The sequence below is a fragment of the Triplophysa rosa genome, linkage group LG9 (genome assembly GCF_024868665.1).
Source record: "Triplophysa rosa linkage group LG9, Trosa_1v2, whole genome shotgun sequence".
Lineage (NCBI taxonomy): Eukaryota > Metazoa > Chordata > Actinopteri > Cypriniformes > Nemacheilidae > Triplophysa > Triplophysa rosa.
In genome coordinates, this window is record NC_079898.1 from 15,575,830 (window position 1) to 15,596,850 (window position 21,021).

Consider the following 21,021-nt stretch of genomic DNA (forward strand, 5'->3'; position numbering starts at 1 on the left):
CAAAAACAGTTTCTTCATGCATCAGGTCAAAAGCAAAATCTCTTATCCTTCATCAAACGACCACTTACATCAAGATGCCTGCTTTGAAAGCTTGACTCAGAAAAGAGAAACAAACAGCCAGCATCTTCTAATTTGACAAAGGGACGAGCACATGATGAACTGGTAAAAAGTTAAAAGTCGGAAGTATCAAGAGATCCATTTTGACTTACAGCAATGTAGTAAACATGGGCTTTTTCGACAAGCTTCCAGTTCTCCTCCAGGTCGAGGTGTTTCTCCTTTTTGTAGCTATTAGCTGCAGCGAGATTTGCGACGAGAGACCTAACAGACAAAAACAGAAAACATAACAGTACATCAAAGTGTCAAGAGTATAAACAGGCCTCAATATGGATGGCCCAAGAGAGAGATCTGTTTTGAAAATTATACAGTCTGAACAACAAACAAGCATAATATTGTGCTGGAAATCTGTGTTTATGAATTTATAGTGACGTCTGACGTTTCACATTATAGCTGTACAATGTTCAGCTATTACTGCAAATTCAAAACCTGATTACTTTCTCATTTATATTCATAAAATATAAACATTTTCATCTGACACACAGAAAAATGTTGTTAAAAATGGTAGGGCAAAAACAAATCCTCCATTAGCCTGACAGCTGCAGCAGAAAAATGCCTTAATGTTAAACATCAATTTTAAGTTACTTATTGAAAACCTCAATAAAAATGCAACAGAAGGTTGTGGAGAAAAACTGTATCTTCGAATTATCATCATCAAACGACCCAAAGGCACCGTGTCTATTTCTCATAACACCAATGCCTATTTTCCTCTCTTAAACGGCTTTATATGAAACAAACTACATAATGCATTTGAGAGAACGGCTCTATCTTCAGGGTGATTGTGTAAATGATGTAGCTTCTTCCCAAGTGAAACGCGCTGCTGCCGTACCTTTGTAAATTGCTGTAGGCGGAATACGGCAAACATATGGACTATGGTTTTCTAAACAGCTGCTTAGTGTCAGCGCTGGCAGAATTAAATATCAACACGTTTTTTTCTTCTTTATTTATCTCCATTTTTTAAGTGCAAATGCCTTACAAGACCTTTCCCATAAATAAATGAACAAACAAATCAATAATGCAGGAGAACTGCGAAATTCCACCGGGACTGCCGTTTCTCCATTAACCTCCCGGTGGTCCTCGTATCAACAAAAACAACTAATTCCACTTTGAAAAACAACCACTCTCATTATTCACTTGTTACTGAGAGGATGCGGTCCCAATGGGCCGAGCCGGTACAATGAAGCAGCATTAGCCTTAGAGAAGAAGTGCTGCTGTACACAGTCAAGCCACAAATGAGAATCAATAGACCTGCGGTTATATCTTTTGAGAGTTGTGATGGAAACTGCAAAGACCGAGTATGCGTGAACAAGTCATGGAAACCAAAGAGCCGGTTGCTTGCTTGTCAATAGAGTTCAAAACATACAAATCAATCAAATTTAACTGCATGCAAAAATTCAATATGAAACGGGTTACCCTGCCTTTAAAAACCATATAACATTTGAAGACTGGAACGCACGTGAATTTAAAGACTTATAGGAAAACGCAAGGTGGCCCAGGTGTTAATCAAAGTCAAACCCATTTAGGCAGCCAGATTTAGAGCATTTAGAGTGCCAGAGTCACGCTGGTCTAACCCGGCAGACTCTTCTCCGAGCTGTCATTACCACACACAGCGAGAGGCGGCGGTGAGAGGAAGGGCAGACCTCTCGCTGCAGGCTGGAGACCCATGACCTCTCCCCCCCCGCAATCCGGCCTGAAATCAGCAGCCTTTTAACACAGCTTCCTGTCTGCCCTGTCTCACCGGCGTCTGCATAACGGGTCTGCTTACAGGTGTGCGGTGTAGCTGCAGGGGAAATGTATTGAGAGAGATATTGATCAGACTTCTTTTAGACATTGAGCTGCATGTCTGAGAGTCTCCTGTAATGAAGGGGTCTGCTTGGACAGGTTAGATTCTAATGAGAAGAGTCTCAGAAGGCCAAACTGACAGCTTAAGCTTGTTCTCGTTCAAACCGTCTCTAAAGAACAGCATTTTAAAGGTCTCCGACTTATTCCTAAACAAACATCTTTTCTTTAGTGACATGCCCAAATAAATAAAAGTCCAATTTTTCAAGTCTTTTTGGTCATTTCCAATTACTAGATTTTTTATGAAAATAAATGTTTTAGCTAATAAAATATTTAGAATATTAGTTGCCAATATTTTCAATTTGATAGATTTGGAAAACCTGCTATTAAAGCCTTTTTTAATGAAAATACAATGAAATGCTGGCCACACACATATGAGTTCAGGTGTCCTCAAAGCATGAAGTGTGCAATCCAACAAAAATGTTGCTCCAGCAAGTGCACTGCAAACAAAAATCCCCAAATAAAATTCCAGGACGACCTGCAGTCTCTCAAATTCATCACCCGGCCACAAAAAGAGAAAGAGAGAGAGCACACCTGTGGCACAGTAGTTTTGTTAGTAGCTCTGATTAAAAGCCAATAGCACGGCTCATGGCATGCAAAACATGAAAAGCAAATCGGCATCTAAACGCTCACCAACCGCCTGCAGTGCAGGTGAGGGAGATCTATTATTCATCTGATGTCACTTAACACAGGTGTCCGTGTAAGTGCATGCGGTTTTATAATGAATACTTCCATCCAAAAATAAAAGTGGTTTACTCACCCTCATGCTGATCCAAAACCTGTATGCAGTTTTTGATGGAACACAGTAGTACAATTATCTGAGGAATGTAGCACGTACCACACAGCAGCAGCAACAAGTGACCATGTTTTTTACACTAAGTCCATTACATACGCGCTTACATTTGGTGATGTACAGACTAAGATTTAAGTTATATATTGCTGATTGAAGTCATTTAAAATCTTTAACATTTTCTGGAATATAATTCACCCCTTTAACAAAACATGTCTAGTCCACTTTCAGGTTGGTGCATACTGTAACATACTGTATGTAATGTGACTAAGAACTGATGTTTTATCAAAACAGCAGAATAAAGATTGTTCCAAAAACATCTGTGTTGCACAGAAAAAGTAAAAGCATACAGGTTTGGAACAACTTGAGCTGAAAACTACTCCTTTAGGATTATTTGCGGACTGCAAATCAATACTTTACAATACGTCGCTGTTCGATTAAAACCTTGAATCTACAAAACTGCCTCTTAACAGGATTTTTTTAAAGGAACAGTTCACTCAAAAATTTAAATTCTGTCAAACAGTTCTGGGGCACTTTTGACTACCATTGTCATTCTTCCTACTATAGTAGTCAATGCTAGCCTACCTCAAGAACTGTTTGGTTACAAGCATTCTTCCAAATATCTTTCTCTGTGTTCATCAGAATAAATACATTTTTATAGATTTGGAACAACTCGAGGGTCATTAAATGATAACAGAATCAGTATTTTTGGTGAACTGTCCCTTTAAGTTGACAACTCTTTTTAATACTTTTTTGTTAAATGTTTGCAGAACCCACAGAGGAAAAAAAACATGAAGGGTGACAAATAGCAAAGATTTATGGGAAAAAATTAAATCATGAAAAACAGAGATGGACGGTTTCCATGCAACTGCAACAAATTGTTTTACAATTTGTAATATTACAGATATAGCTCTGCATTCTATTTTAAGCACAACATATGTGAAATGTGTATTTAGTGTATTTTTTAAATAAATACACCCGTCTCCTTGTAGGTAGCACTTAATTCCACCCAACCCATTTCACGTCTCTGCTCAGTCATGGAATCTAGCACCCTTCAGGGCCAAGTCATGCGGTGTATCAAAATACCTCTGCGCTGATCTAACCCCGGCAAATAAATAAATAAAGAGCTCTGGCGGAAAAGACCAGAACAGCCGGCGAGGGAACAGCGAGTCCCAACACATAGTGAAGTGGGGTGTGTGAATGTGTAGTGGGTGTGTGTGCAGGGGGGTGTTATCCTGAGGAAGCGATAAGGGCCCTCCCTAGAGGAAAGGGGTGGCTGACCTGTTATCGCCAGTGATGCAGGCAGCACAGGTCCCCGTGGGCTCCTCGCTCTGTTTGTAGTAGCGGGCGTCCACGTGGGCTTCCTCTGCCTTCTCTTTCAGGATCTTCCCAAACTTATCCTTTCCGATACAGCCGAAGAAGGTGGCCACTTTGCGTGGCTCTTGGATCATCCACTAAAAGGAAGGACAGATCGAGCGGGTGGGGGTGCGGGAGGAAAGGGAGGAAGAGAAGCGATTATTGTACAATGTAAACACGAGATTCCATAACTGAGAGTGAAAAAAGGCTGGAATTCACATATGCAGCTCTGGGAGGCTATGTATTGACAATTCCTGGAAAGGCAAAGGGACTGTGGTTGGGAAAACCTGTTATATGAATGCCTACGTATGCAATGGAACGAGCAGTGAAAACAGGAAGTAATAGCAAGATGATAAGGAGTACAAACAAATGAAAATTCTCAGATTAGGGGTATAAAAAACAAAAAGTTAAAGACCACGAACAATAAGCAATCAATCATTTGTACAACATTTTTTGTGCTTTTAGTCCTTGTGTTATCATTGACAAAATTATTCTTTCAGAAGGAACACTGTAAAGTCTTGCAGAAAAATTGACCACAAACATGACGTGACTCATCCTGCACTACACAGATTTTTGTCCAATCAAATTGCTTTTAGAGTGCAAGCAACCACCTGCAACCAATCAGTAAGTGGCAAATCATTGTTAATGGCTTGTGTGTGACTACAGCCTATTAGCTAAGAAAAAAACATCAAGTCTGATGAAAAAACCTGTCACATCCTATTGGAATAATGAAATAAGATGCAGGATAGGAAGGCTGCGAGTCTGGGTTGTGTTAAACTAGATTTAAGTGGCGCACTAATTCCTGCACCATGGACCAGGGCTCACCACAAACACTGTGTGACATTGCCACTTTTATAGGGATGATGAAAAGGTCTTTCCAGGTTGTTAGTGCTCTGGGGTTTAACCTCCAAAGATTTATTAGTGTACATGGTGCTACGTTTGCTGCTTTTACTGCAACCTTGCAATGTCTGTTGATACGGCCCCTTGTGAATGAGATGCTGTGCCTCAGAGATGACCTGTATATATGAGAAATTAATCACTCGTACCAAATACTTGTGTTTGTCTGTGGAGGAGTCTGTTTACGGCGGAAGTACTTCTGTACTGTCAAAATGTTCAAAATGACCTTTTGAACATAAAACGCCCTAAAGCTGCCGATAAGACAAATTATGCAGTGCTCTTCCACTTTTAAGAAAATTCAACAAATGTTTGAATCCCATTTAACTTTTTCATTTTAAGAAAAACAAATGGAAATTGATTGGATCATAAAATTAGAACACAACAAGATGGTTGGAGTGAAATGGGTTACAAAGACAAAAGTGACATGCAAGGTTATTACAGTTTGCTAAAACCAAACATTTTAAAACATTTCTGTTGAAATCAAATCAAATATTTGCCTAAATATTATTTGAAAAACTTAAATTAAACGAAAACTAGGAATGTTGCCTCATCAAAAAACTGAAACATGCTAACTAACTAAAATTATTAACCTGAAAAAAAACCCTGAAAAACTAATATAAAACTAAATTCAAACAGCACAATACAACAGAGTAAAGCCAAAAAACAGTTATTAAACAAATGATATATTTATAAAGTATCAAAGTAGATCTCTGATAATTGTAACCTTTGAGGAAAAGGTTGTTCACTCACAATCTCAATGCAAGCTAAGCTTGAGCATTTCTGAGGAGGACCTGCAGCTGAGAAGCACCTCAACAGCATGTTTCCACCATCATGCTTCACAGTTGGGATGATGTGTTTCTGCTGATGAGTGGTGCTTGGTTAACTCCAAACATAGCGTTTAGTCTGATGGCCCAAAAGCTCAGTTTCGGTCTCAGCAGACCATACAACCGTTTTCCAGCTGGCTTGAGATTCTCTCACAAGCCTTCTAGCAAACCAGACCAAAAATGTCATGACTTTATTTTTAAAGTGGCTGCTCTTTGCCACTCTTCCATTAAGCTGTGACTGGAAAAGCACCCAGCCAACAGTAACAGTATCCACAGTCTCTCCAGTCTCAGCCACTGAAGCTTGTACAGTAACTCAGAGTTAACTCTGGTCTCTTAGTGGCCTCCCACACCACTCACACAGTTTGTAAGGACAGTCTACTCTTCGTAGATTTACAGTACAGCTGTGCAATATACTTACTTTCTCTTCATTGTTGATTTAACTATACTCCAAGGGATATTGAACAACTTGGAAAGCTTCTTGTATCCCCCTGGCCTGTGTTTTTAAATTACCATCACGCCTCACCAGAAGTTGGATTTTCCAGATGCAATTCTAGAATCATTGAAAAACCCTAAAATACACAAAGGTTATCATTTTACTACCCATGTGACATCTAAAAGGTTGAATGTAATAACTTCAGATATTTGAACTAAAAGCATCATAATGGCATAATGTAGAATCTAGCCCCTCCTCCCATCTCCAATGGTTCCTGTTGCCGCTGTACAGACCACAACACTCACAACGCATTGACATGCTGTGTTGCGTTTAAGAGGTTTGCACCAGGTGCAGTTACTTGACAGCAAAACAATTTCCAGGCTCTGTAACCTAAACGCTACACAACACACACGCTTCTAAACAGTGGAGTGGGAATCAGCTGGGACCTGGAGATACAGTATTACATAATCATTAGGCTCATAATACAGATATTATTATTAAATAATCATTTAATCACAGTTATTTGACCTATTAAATTAATTTCATATTTAAAGATGTAAATGTATAAATCAGACTGTACACTGCCGCCAACTTATTAAATAATCACAAGAATTCGAGACAATTACTTAATATAGAAACAGGCCTCAACACTAAGGATTTTTTTACTGGCCCAGTCAGCCAAGTGATTCGAACTTTCACTGGGCCCACCTTAAAAAATATAAATACATAACATTGTCAAGTTATTGGTTTCTTTTTTTTACCTATGTAATGTCAATAAATAAGGTAATGAAATAAAATTATTAGCCTTACTGAAATTTCAAATACTGTTGAAGACAACTGATCAGTAAGTTTTAAAATAAAAAAGTAGTATGTGCAAAAGCAAAAGCACAAGTAAATGTAATAAAGAAAACAAACAAATAAAAATAATGAGGGCTTTTCAGATGTTTCAGGTTGATCTAATAGTAGTTATAAGGTACAGAAATTGAATAACCAAACGTAAAATAAGCCTTATAGTCTTCACCATATAAATGAAATACACTGCACAAAAGAATTAAGGGAACACCAAACTGCAGTTGGTTTGTTTTGATTTAAGCCATAATAACAAAAAAAATACAGCTAACTAACACAATAGAACACAATAAAAACATGATTTTTTTTATCTCATTTTGGAACCAAACTCTTACAATATACTTCCCTTTGCACTGACTTTCTCTGAATTGTGGCCAATCCCCTTTCCCAAAATATTTACACGAAAAAACCTCCTAAAAATATCTATGCTCTTGCTGAATATAAATGCAGCATCGCACGATTTTTTAAAATTTCTTTTATTTTGTTCGCACCTACCCCATTGTAACATCTAAATATCAGCACTGTGATTCAAACACAACACAAACCTTTGACCGGGTCCTTTAACCGACAGCAGAGCGCTCGTGGCAGCCGATTAGCAGGAAAGGGGTGGGGGCGGAGCTTCTAATAAGCCACCGAAAGCAGCTTGGCACAGCACACACCTTTGTTCCGACTCACATAATCAAAGCCAACTAAAAACTCTGGCCAATCAAAAAGGGTCGCTGTGATCCACCAGTCTATTCATCTCCATCTACTGCAATAACCCCCCCGCTGACAATTACTTTCAAATGGAGATTTAAATAAAAGATGATATGTCCATTAAGACAAAGAGCTATCTGCAGGGTCGCAGGGAGGTCAGGCTGTGGCAGGCGTAAGGGATATTCATGCTCAGTCACATCCCAATTACCCGCCAGCAGCACTGGCAGGGTGTGAGCAAGTGTGCGTGAGGGAAGCTTCATTACAGTTGGGTATGAAGTGCTGAAATTAAACAGCAGTGTTTCCCGCTGCGCTGCGCCCTCCGGCCAGTAACACGCAGGCATGGCTCTGACATAACGCGCTTGTACGCGGGGACACACACGGCTGCGTAGATGTGATCACGTGACCGCTGTCTCTCATGCACGCACGCACTTGACCTGCATACATTGGGTTTGTGTGGAAAGCAAAATAACAAGAAACAAATCAGTTTTGCGAAAGCACATTGTAGGGGAAACATTTTTGAAACATTAAAGACAAACGTGCTGTTGGTGGCACCATGTCAGGCCATTATGGTAATAAAACAAACCAGTCAGAACATCTCATATTCAGAACAGCATGTATATGTACAGTTGATGGGCTATAGCTCCAAACATCTCCAGCACAAAAAATATTTAGATTCAATTATAAAAATGACTTGAAAATGTGAGGAACATTACTAAGTTTCATATTATGCCATTTCCTTTAATAGCTCAATGGAATTAATTGTTATAGATATGAGGGCTCTGGCTTTGGGAAAAGACCCAGCACGAGTCCCAGCATCCACCAGCTGCCTCTCCTTTCAGTCACATGGTTGCTGTTGTTATCCCCTATTTGCCAGAGGACAAACAGAGCGACTGCTGACGGCCCCTCAGTGCAATGCTGTCCAAACACTGGGCTCCAAAGAGAACCTCAGACACTCTGATGTATCAATGTGTAAGAAAAAAATCAATTTTTTTAGTTAATTCAACGTAAAAATGTTAGTTATTACATGAATTTGATGCAAAATTGTTATGTTAACTTAATTTTTTAAGTTGAATTAACTAAAAATTAAGGCAGCTTAGTAACTTATATGCACAGTAATGTTTGTTTATGTTGCTGCTTTGAAACCGTCTATATGCAATATGATAGTGCTTTAAGTTATTATTCAATTAAATAATATTAAAATATATTTTAAAATTACATAACCAACATACTGTTCATGATCCGCATTTATCCTGGGGATAAATAAACAGTTTCTCTATTATCTGCATCAACCTAAAACTATTATGACTATACATAATCTTTATCTTTTGAAGTATTAAAATCAGTCAGTAATTGCAAACCACTACAAAATCGTAATGCACATATTGCCATTGTCCAAAAAGTTGATATATCTTGCAGCCTTATTATGAAGTCAGTTTTCTTAAGGTTTATACATTAACTATGGAACGGATATCTTCCAATAATGTTTCACAACTGAAAAGTGTCTAAATACTTAGATCTAATTTGAAATTTTATTGCTTGAAATATGTACTTGTGCTTATCTTTAAAAGCTGCAGTCCTTAACTTTGGCCTCTTTGTCACCCTCTCGTGCTTTGGCACTGCTGCTCTGCGCGGATGAATCCGAGCGTTCTGCGAAATGATGACTGCTCAACGTGACAGTAACATGTGACCGTGTCTATAACAGATACAACGCAAAACGTTTAAAAACATCACTAGACTTTGATATCGCGTCGCGCCTGATGTAGACAAAAACTCGAAATAACATGGAAAATACCGCCTACCTTACATACTACAAGTAATATATCTTAAACATGTGGTCTGAACACATACAATATCTGCTGCTTTTGTTCTGACTACATGAAACAAAGACTTCAAAAAATATAAATCAAGATAGTGATGTCTCACCTGTTAATGCAATCCCTTTATATGTCGGAGCCAACTCTCAAAATCCCTGTCGATATTAGCTTTTGCTTTAGCACGAAGCTGTCACTTCAGCTCTCTGGAGCGCGAGGTTACTTTGTTATTAACAACTGATGATTCCCCAGATTTAATCAGCGTCAGAACTTAACAGAAATTAAGATGTTTACATGATATTCCCCAGATGATCACTTTTAAACACAGCCATCTAGATGATGATTTAAAGCGACTGTTATAAGAATGAACAACACTCTGTCACCTGTAGCAGTGCCGCTGCAGCACCATCCACACACACGTGATAAACTAGCCGGTTCCTGTCCTTTGTGTTTACGGACGTGATGTAATGACACAAAGAGGTACTCCCCCAAATTCAAATTTCCTGCATGGGGCAACCCGACAGCGCAAATTATAAATCATTATTTTTAGCTTACCGTTGTGAATCAGGGTAAAATAAGACAATCGTTTTGAACACTGATCTGTCTATGGATTTACTCAATAATTGATTTCTGATTATTTTTACCCCAAAATGATCACGGATTGCCGCTTTAAAATAAACGCCACTTGGTTAGATAGATATCTTATATAATGCAATGACATGCACTAAGTACATATTTATTTGTACACCACAAAAATGCAGACCATGTCTGATGCATAAAACCTAACAAACTGTGCTAATTCAGGTCGAAGTACAACATAACCCAATTTTGAACTATAATCCTTAGAAAAACCCAATGTACCTCATGCCAGGGGCTTAGAAAGGAGGGTTAAGCACAATGTCTGATTACGGTAGGCTGTTTGGCAGAGCTATGGAATGGCAAAATTAGATTAATTTGCTTTTGACACACTGTAATAATCTAATAGCATTTAGCTCAGTGAACCCAGCCTTAAACAATGCCAGTGAATTCTCTTTAACCTGAAAAGCTCCAGCATCCAGCCAACATGTCTCGGGATTAAAAGCCCTCTGTAACCTGACGGATGCATCTCCAATTACAGGCTTATCAAACTGGCAAAAACCGCAGCACAGCTATTTAAAGACCGAACAGAAATAGTCCGGCAGTGCCTGTCTGCCTCCCTCCCAAAAGTGGCCAAAAGGCAATCTGGCCCCTCTCCGCCCGTGTTTGAGGTGCGTGTCGAACGACTCGTCTCCAGAACTTTGATGAGCACCCTCTGCATCCCAACGCGGCTGTGGGATGTGACTGATACACGTTCTGTGTTTACGTGACAGTTTTGAAGCTAACCGAAAGCAGCACTTGACAAAAAAAAAGAGGGAAAGATGTGAGAGGAGAGAGAGAAAAATGAAAATGAGTCAAATCTCTTAGGGCGCAGAGAGACAGGAGAGCCGTGCAAAGGCATTGCTGTCACTGGCCGCAGACACATGAATAAATAAAGGCATTATAATGAAGTCAACTCGCTGTCTGCCCATCAGAGCCTGCCCAGCCTGGCACCAAAGCTCCCGAGACAGAAAACAAATTAAAAAAATAAAAAAGAGGGAGGGAGAGAGAGAACAAGGCAGGGGAGGAAGAGAGCAGCCCATCACAGAGATTGACAATGATGAGCACTGTCTGCTTCTATTAAATCAATCATCTCTATAGGACTCAAGCCTCTCCTGTCGCAATAGGCTAACAAGCCGGGGACTTCGCGATTTCTGTCATTCGTTTACTCTCACGTCCCACCACAGAGCGAAACATCTGGTCAGTCTCTCTTATCTGCTTCATTTCACGCTCAGGTGGATTAGTGAGGTGTTGTGTGCCATTTCCCCAGTGCACCCCCTGCCAATGGTGTCATATTTGGACTGCTGTCTCTGACATTCTCTTTCACACCTCCCACCGCTGGGCTGTTTCCATGTGACGTCCTCACCATAGCGACAGGCCCGGAGGAGGAAGAGAGCAGGCGACTCTGTGTGGGATGATCGGATGTGTGGGATGATCGGATGTGTGGGGGCCCGTCAGAGTCTTATCATTCTGCCCGGACTACGGATAGGTCACGCTTGATGACTGCTTGACTAGTCATCTTAGAAGCATCTAGTCATATTACCAGCTTTGGGTTTAAAATATTTTAACAGGGGTTCCATTTTTAAGGTCCGTCAAGTAAAAAATACAATTCCATTTTTGCAGATCATATCTTGTATCGACTCCTCCTACGTGATGTGCCTGCGTTCAAGTGAACCCGAAACTAGTTTAATCATACAGGGCTTCCTCAAGACTGACTAGTCTCTTTTTTGAAAATACATAGTTTTCACATCCCCAGCAAAGACAAACACAACTACACCTATGGCAAAAACTCCACCGATCAAATCTCATCTTCTCCCTATCCACAGCCCAGGGAGCAACATAAACATGCTGCTACGTTACTCTGTAATCCCAGGCATTTCAGCACCATCTAATTTTCTCTGAGGTTAGGCAGAGAGAGATGGAGGGGGCAAGTGAGAGAGAGAAATAACATGTCTCATTACATAAGCTGCTTGTGTGACTGCAGTGCCCACACTATCCCAATAAGTGGCAGTTTTAGAGCAATCTAATGTAACAATCAAGGGACAAACACAGGCACAGAGATGCTGGGAAATGTGCAGGAACTCGGTGAGGTTGTGAAAAACTGCATATGTTCAAAATCAACTAGTCTGTGATGGCATGAACGCCTTGTAGACTCGTGTAGGGTTGGGTATTGTTTAAATTTGATCAATTCGAATTCTTCTTATAGATTCCGATTCTTATATAATATATATATTGTATATATATTTGAAGAGTTTGGTTCCAAAATGAGATAACTCTGTTTTTAAAATGTTCAAAAATCATGTTTTTTTAATTGTGCATTCCAATTAATATCAATCGAATTGCAGTTGGTTTGTTTTGATTTAAGCCATAATAACAAAAAATACAGCTAACTAACACCATAAAAAACATGATTCTCTCATTTTGGAACAAAACTCTTCATTTGTTACACTTACAATATACAAAGAAAGTGTAGAAACCATGTTTTGTTGGATTATTTACCATTTGTATTACCATAGTTTAACAACAAATTGCATAGTTAAACTGCAGTTACCTTGAGGAAACTATGGTAAATTTGTGGTTACTATGGTTCATTTTCATAAGGGCTTTTAATGAAAGCAGATCACAAGGTTTTTTTTGAAAATGTGCACACAGGAATTGATAATTAAAACTGAAAATTTAATTTTATATCAAGTATCCGATTTCTAACCTTAAGGATCCAATTCCAGAATTGGAATTGATTTTTGATTACCATCCCTACTCATCTTTCTCAAAGGAATAGTTAAAAATAAATATAATACATATCTAAATATTATATAATAAAAAGAAATAAATTCTCTTAAAAAAAACTCAAATTCTGAAACTGAAATTCAACATAATGTTTGTTCACATTACATACACAGGGTTTTTCCTGCACAGAGAATTTGGAGGCGGCCGCCTCAGCCAAATTTCGTGCCGCCTCCGACTCAAGGCAAAATTATGTCGTGTGTCTTCACAAAAAACAATGCGGGCATTAAACAGACTGTTATTTGTAACTGCAGTTGCGGCATTAAGCCACACAATGGAGGCGCTGTTTCGTTATCAGCATAGTGAGGAGCCGAAGAGTTCATTAGAAGAGCTTAGGAGCTGTAATAGCAATGTTTGACGGCTGTTCATGTGTTTTACGTTCAATTTTTTGAAAAGGTTTCTTAAATTAACGTGCTGTACATCATTGGAATGTTTTTAGCTGTGAAGTTGGCTCATAGAATCAGCGTTATACTGTACACAGCGAGTTCGCCAGTATGAACGCACATTGTGATCAGACCGACTCACACACAAATGACTCCTTTGAACCGATTAATTTAAACAGAATGTAAGAGATCAGCGATTCATTCAAAGCTCAGTGAACCACAAGAGAACGTAGGATGTGAATGAACATTGCTCATTTAGTAAGACTGGTTAATTATCGCCTAAAATGTTAGTTAAGCTTGTATTCAAATTTTCAACTTTTCTGTTCAGGTGAATAAATTGAATGTTTTATATAACTTATTAGTTGTCATTTTCATCAAATTTGATCAAACTTTAATATAAGTGTTTTTTTAAGCCACTTAAAGGGACGGTAGGCCTACACGCGCATTGCACCACCTCCGCCTTATTTTGAGCCAGGAAAAACCCTGCATACATGACGTATCAATCGCTAAATATGCTCAAAATATAAATTGTTTTCTCTCCCAAACGTATAATTGTAAACAACTCACTTAAGAAGGTTTTTATTAACCCACTGGGGTCTTATAGATTACATTTTTAATGGATGAATGGGTTTTAGTTAATAAACAAAGGCTAAATATTTCAATATCAAAAATTCATATAAACAGCAGATCAATTTCACAAATGAACGTCATTTCAACTGTGATCTATCTCAGACCACCATCTTCAAGCAGACCAAAGCAATACAGGTTTACAGCAATCCCACGAACCCAATTTTGACATCAAAAGACTCAAGTCTACACCAAGAGCTTGAGTGTGAAAATGCCATCAGAGCGGGGAGGGGAGAACGAGATGGTCTCTGTGGGAGGCTGTGAACGCCACTTCCCCTCGCGGCCAGGACGGCGGTCTTCAGCGTGACTGTACGGTGTCGTGTTTCAGACGAGGGCTTGGGAGAGAGAACGGTGTTCGTTTACCAGCGTCTTTGAACACTGCGGTACCACAGTGTAAACGACACCATCCGGTCTGACTATCTCTCTATATACCACACACACTCACAGAGAACCACCCGGTGCTATCTGCTGAGAGATCAGAGATTGGAGGCACCAACGGAGGCCCATTTCCCAGAGTAACCTTTCAGACGGTGCAGAACAGAACGCTTGCGCATCAAGGCCGTGCAGAGTTTATCTGACAAACATACAGGTTTTTGCTACACCACTCGTTAAACATACAGTACAGGCCTCTGTTGTTGAGGGCCGAGGAGGCCTGCTGAATTATTCATAGGACAAACAAGCCCGTGCGGCCGAGGTTGATGCACAATGATCAGTCACAATGGGCTCTTTCTATTGGGTGTCCTGTGAGTTGGCGCTGCTGATGCGGTGTAGTATGTGCGGCGTTCATGAAAAACTGGGCCAGTCTCTCTCTCTCAATCTCTCGTTAATATGATGCAGAGGCTGTGAAACCCACTGGCCAATTTATGGCGAGAGTTTATCTGGTCGTAAAACGGTGCTTTGCGCTCCCCGGCGCGGTACGATGATGCAGGGGAGGTTAATCCTGTCAGTGGGGAGGAGGGGGAAGAAAGGAGAAAGAGTGTGAGAGTAAACTTCCCCCTGTCCAGACGGAGCTGCAGGTGAATTGGTTTTGCCCTGTACCTTGAGTGGACTCTCGGCTTTGATCTCCAACACATGGCAGACGCCCATAGGGAAAAGATCAGTAGCATACTGGGACCTGTTGCTAGTAACAGAGCTGGGGGAGCAAGGGGGAATGTGAGAAAGAGACGATGGGAGAAACGGAGAAGGGGGAGATGGGAATGTGTGCACGTCTTAAAGGAATAGGTCACCCAAAATGAAAACTCATGTACTTGCCGTCATGACACAATTATATGACTGTCTTGCTGAATTTGACTTTGAACATGTGAATGGCAATGAAATGATACACTACATAAATGAGTCATGCACTATACTGTGCGCAGTCCTCTGACATCATGACAGCTTTGTGTTCATCCAAAAATACAAATTCTGTCAACATTGATTAATCCTCATGTCATTCAAAACCTGTACATAGCTCTTTTGTTTGTGAAACACAAAAGATATTTTGAGAAATGTCTCAGTGGTTTTGTGTCCATACAATGGAAGTCAATGGGATCCAATGTTGATTGTTTACTGACGTTATCTTCTTTTGGGTTCTCCAGAAGAAAGTAAGGCATACAGGTTTAGAATGATTTGTGGGTGAGTAAATATTAGTTTACAAACTATACATTTTTCATTTTTGTGCACTATTTCCTTAAAGGTCCAGTGTATGAAATTTAGCGGCATCTAGTGGTGATGTTGCAAATTGCAACCAATGGCTCACTCCACCCCCTCCCTTTTGAAACACTACGGTGGCTGACACAGGACTAAGATATTTTCACATTTTCGCTTCTTTGCTGAAGGAGGTAACATATTTACAAAACACGCTCTGTAGAGCAGTTTGTCTGTTTAGGGCTACTGTAGAAACAACATGGCGAATTCCATGTAAGGGGACCCTTGGTGTATGTAGATAGAAATAGCTCATTCTAAGGAAATAAAAACAGAACGCTTCATTATGTAAGGTCTTTATACACCTCTGAACACAAAGTTATGTATATTATATTGCATTTCTGTCAATAGATCGTTCAAGAAAATACACATTGGACCTTTATAGAAACAATACGGTAGTGTTGTCAAAAATATCAATATTTCGATACGTATCGATACTGAAAAATCTGAAACGGTTCCAATACGCATGTCCCACGTATAGATACCAGCTGCGCGTTCCCGCTCACTCTCTTTTTTCCGACAGTGAGTTGACACACACTGCACCTGAATGGTGTCAACAGAGCTCCGCCTCCTCTCACAGACTTGACTCGTTTGGGGCAGTTAAAAAGTGTTAATGTTAGAAAAGATGGCCAGTGCAGAGTCTCAGTAACACATCTGGCGCTTGGTGAAAGCTCGTTTACGCTTCCCATGTTTACCATCGCGCTCTATGTATGTGCACTGATTAATAATTTCATCAACTCGTTTTATTCGCCCTGGTTATATGTTGTTTATGTTTTTACAGAGTCTCTGCAACAGTTCTCATGTTTAATGCGCGCGTTTCTGTTTTTATGTGCGCTCATCAATGATTTCATCCACTCGTCTCGTTCGCTCCGGTTAAGTTGATGTTTGAAATAATGCTGGTGCGGGTAAAGTCTCCGCAACAGTTCTCGCGTGTGATACACGTTGCACTCCAGTGTTTACCATAGCGCTCTATGTATGTGCGCTGTTCAATGATTTCATCCACTCGTCTCATTCGCTCCGGTTAAAAGTTGTTAATGTTAGAAAGATGGCCAGTGCGGAGTCTCCACAACAGTTCTTGCGTTTAAAGTTTGCGTTTCTGTCTATATGTGTGCTGATCAATGATTAAATGTGAATAAAAGGCAAATAAAAAAAAATTAATCATATAATAATAATAATAATTTTACCCGTGGTATCGAAAATAGATTTTTTTAGGTATTGTATCGAAGTTAGAAATTCCAGTATCGTGACAACACTACAATACAGCGTTTTTAGGAGGATCTACGGTATTGACAGAAATGCAATATAATATACAAAACTATTTCTTCAGAGGTGTATAAAGACCTTACATAATAAACCATTATGTTTGTAATACCTTAGAATAAGCTATTTATATCTACATACAGAGCGGCCCTACATTAGGGATGGCGATATGGCTCTAAAACTATCACAATATTTTCTGGAATTTGTTGCGATAACGATACAAATGACTATATAACTACAACACCACCAAAAACACTTCTGTTTTTTGCTACAAGTGATAGTAGCTGCATGTAGTCTAGAGCCTCAGAAATACCCCTAATCAAACAAGCTCCTAAAATATACCTACAGTATTTTTGTAAATATAAAATATAATGGTGACATTTGACTTCAAAAGATTGTAGTAAATAAAGAATTAAATGAACTAAAACTCCATATACACACCATTTCATACCTAAACTGTAGCCTATTGTTGGGTGGAAACGACCGCATCACACTGTCAATCACTCTCTCGTGAACCGTGTGAAACTTCTCTTCTCACAGAAACATATACTGTATCTGTCTATGACACGCGCTACAGAAAGAGAACAGAAAATTGCGGATGAAAGAAATCTTATTAAATAATCTACGCTGTCATACGCTCATAAACGTATTTTAAACAACGTAATACAAACTCGCATTTGTACTGTATGTAAACAGGCAGCAGTGCGGTGCGCGCTATGAAAGCACATGTGAGCGCGAGCTGCGCATGGGACGCTCCGTTCATGCATCCTGTATATAACAGGCAAGAAAACATAATAAACAATTTGTGCAATGCGCATGCGCTCAAAACTCCACTCGCCCCATCGGCTGCAGCTAGACCCCTCTCCTATATTGCCCATCCCTACCCTACATACATTGAATTCGCCGCCATGTTTTGTACAGCAGCCTTAAACAACTGTACAACGCGCGTTTCTTCTTCCTCTCCGCCGTGGTATCGTGGTGAAACGGATTGCGGGATGATCCGTCATCCGTACGGATCGTGCTCTACGGTTCGGAACGCATGTGACCCGTGGATTAAATGTAAGTTTATTCGTCATTGAAAGCACTCTCACTCGCTCTCCAGTTTCAGCTCCAACGCGCTCTCGCTCTCTCTCTCCAGTATCTGGACGAATACAAAATTAAAGCGGTTCCAGATAAACAATGACGCTCAAAACTGCTCCGTCACACAGCTAACATTACAACAACAACATATCTTGGTATGTTAATATGTTACTCACATACTGATCCGAATCAAAGCAACCTCCTCGGAGGTGATTTTTAGACGATCTTTCTCTCCAACGTCTCTCTGCTGGAAAGTATCTCCATAGATATCTGTGAGTATCTCTGCTAAAAGCCTTAGTACCGCGGGTCCTAACGCGTCTCTGCTGGAAAGTCTTTATAATATTAACGCAGGTCCTAGCTCCTGCCTGACTTTTATCCTTCTTTTTAAACGTAAAATCCACAGACCTTTTATTTTATGTAATACATAAGACATCGCTCTTTCTACAGTCTTTCTAATGCCCGCATGATCTCTTCCCTGCGTCAACATGAGAACGACATCTTTTTGTACTGTGGTGGCCACCGTCGTGTTTGGACTGAGCGATTCTTTGCAAATCTATAATACAACGCTAGTGGCCGCTGTAAATCAAAAACTGTGCCTTTAAGAAAAGGGCAAAAAAGAACTAGCCCACAAAATACAGATGCTTCCACCGGTCAATGCACTGCAAAGAATAACGAAAGATAGTAGCATACACCTACTTGGTGAAAACCACAGGAAGTGCCAACTGAGCAGTATAGTGTGATCTCGAAACCTTGCAATGACTCAAAAGTAACCAGTGGGACACACACCATGCTTAAGTACAGACGTAAACAGTATCAATGTGCTTTTAAAAATATATTAACACTGGCATGCACACATGCATTACAATACAGGGACCAGTGATACTGTAGTTTTAGTGAAAGGGGGTTATTCTATTGCCCCTCAAATTAATTTTTGACAGTATTCTTCCTTTAAGAGCTCAACATTAAACACATGTCATGTAAGCATGCCATGCACCATAATACATATACAAAACAATAATTTGAAAGTCACTATGGTGACCAAACCCAAAGGAAAAAAACTTGGTTAGAACAGATTCTGTGTGATGTCTGTCTCTGCTGCATGCATGTGCCATGTTTATTAAAACGGTTACAAAAGACAAGGTGCTCACTTACTCTGCAGTGCTCATGTGCATCAAACTGCATGTTAACAAACGAATAATAAACTCCCATGAGAGGTTTCAAAAAAGGTTTGTATTAGTGACTCAGGGCTTAAACGCCAAACACATCATTGAGCTTCTGTTTGTTTTTCCCAAGCCTGAAGCTTGATCATGAAACTAGAAGACCGTGAGGCACTCTAGCACGATTCATGGCGTGTTAATAAACTACCCCCGTCCGAAGGCCTGTTCATTGCTCTGCTGCTTTGTGTTCCTTTTATCGGCACAAATTGACCCCCCCTCGGCCTCCTCTGGGAAAGAAAGGGCCTTTCACAGACTGCGGGCAGCGCTTCATTCAATCCGAGCTCCGAGATCAGAAGCGTTGCTGGGTGACCTTTGACCTCCCAGTGCCACAAGGGTTTGCACAGCAACAAAAGCCATTTTTATACCCCTCACAATGACATGACAGGAAATTATCAATTTATCTAGAGAATGAAAACAAGCCAGGGGAAAAAAACAATGAAAGCCTGAGCTAATGAATTCGGTCTACTTAAATGCACGCATTGCAATCTTTCATGCCAAGATGAATATGAGTTCTGTAATTTCTTATTTGTTCACCGCCGATACAAATGCACTGAATTAAGAGGGCCTTGGGTTTCTTTGTGCAGGTTGCTCTACACCGGCAAACAAATGTAAAAAGAGGAAGCTTTTAACTTCTCAATAACCCAGACAAGGATGTGGTTCAATCCACAAGCAATCAGAGGAATAAAAAACCAAACAAACCTAAAGATTACAACAGCACCCTTCAGCAAAAAAGCAGTCAAGTAACAACCAACAACGCAAGATTATTCTCAGAGATATTTGTATGTTATGTATTTTTATTACACCGCTTTATAAAAGCAATAAAGCACTTAAGACCGTGCTATACTGTGAATCTCTAACATGCCAGTCAGCCGTGACAAAATGTACAATCAAGTCCAAGATTTCTCCCTAAGAAAAGCGAGGTGTGCGTTTGTTGGGGGGTGTAGCATAACAATAACATGTTGAGTAGTTACAACATAAAGAAACAACTAGCAGCTGTATGTATGCGATTACACGTCTCTACTGTGAGCAACATAATCTTACCGCCCGCTCTTAACCCTCCTCCCGGCAGACAGGCCTGGAAACATCTGTGGGAGTTTAATGGAGAGCAGTAAGACTCATATCTGGCGGCCGAGATGACTGTTTGAGACATGAGCGAGCGTGGAGTGTCTGATTTACGAGACTGATAGCAGATTCCTCACACCACAACAGCAGAGCCGCCCGGTGCTCCAGCCCAACTCTTCTTCATTAATCTCCATAAATAATGGCCTGATAAATAAAACAGCCCCACGCCTGTGAAAAATAAAGGTGCCATTACTCGACTATAAAGCAAGCTGTCTCCATTGCCCCCCTTTAAGAGTGACGCTACAGACGGACCTTACATACATCAGGATTAAACGGACTTAAAGCAGGTGGGCTCTGACTGTGGAGTTTACTTGGAAAATGGGAAAAATAATAGTGCTTTCCAATCGCTTAATCGTGATTAATCGATTCCAAAACAAATGTTTGTGTTTAGATAATATGTGTGTGTGTGGCATGTATATTTATATATACTGTATATAATTTATATATTTCAGAAATATAAGTAATATATACAAATAATATAAGTAATATCCATAAATAATAATATAAATAATATTTAAATATAAATTAATATATGTAAATAAATATTATACATGCAATAAATAAATGTGTACATATTTGTTATATACATACACATGTATGTGTAAGCATTTATATATACATAAACATACATAACACATTAT

General features: G+C 39.8%; 1 protein-coding gene across 2 annotated transcripts in view; it reads right to left on the reverse strand.

The window, feature by feature from the left end:
• adka (adenosine kinase a) overlaps positions 1–21,021 on the reverse strand; it is a 133,823-nt gene that overhangs the window by 61,382 nt on the left and 51,420 nt on the right. For both annotated transcript variants that reach the window (XM_057341558.1, XM_057341557.1), the window contains exons 5-6: positions 4,025–4,197; positions 210–318 (exon numbers count right to left, since the gene is read on the reverse strand). In XM_057341558.1, the coding sequence (XP_057197541.1) occupies positions 210–318; positions 4,025–4,197 (282 nt within the window). The remainder of the gene's footprint in view (positions 1–209; positions 319–4,024; positions 4,198–21,021) is intronic.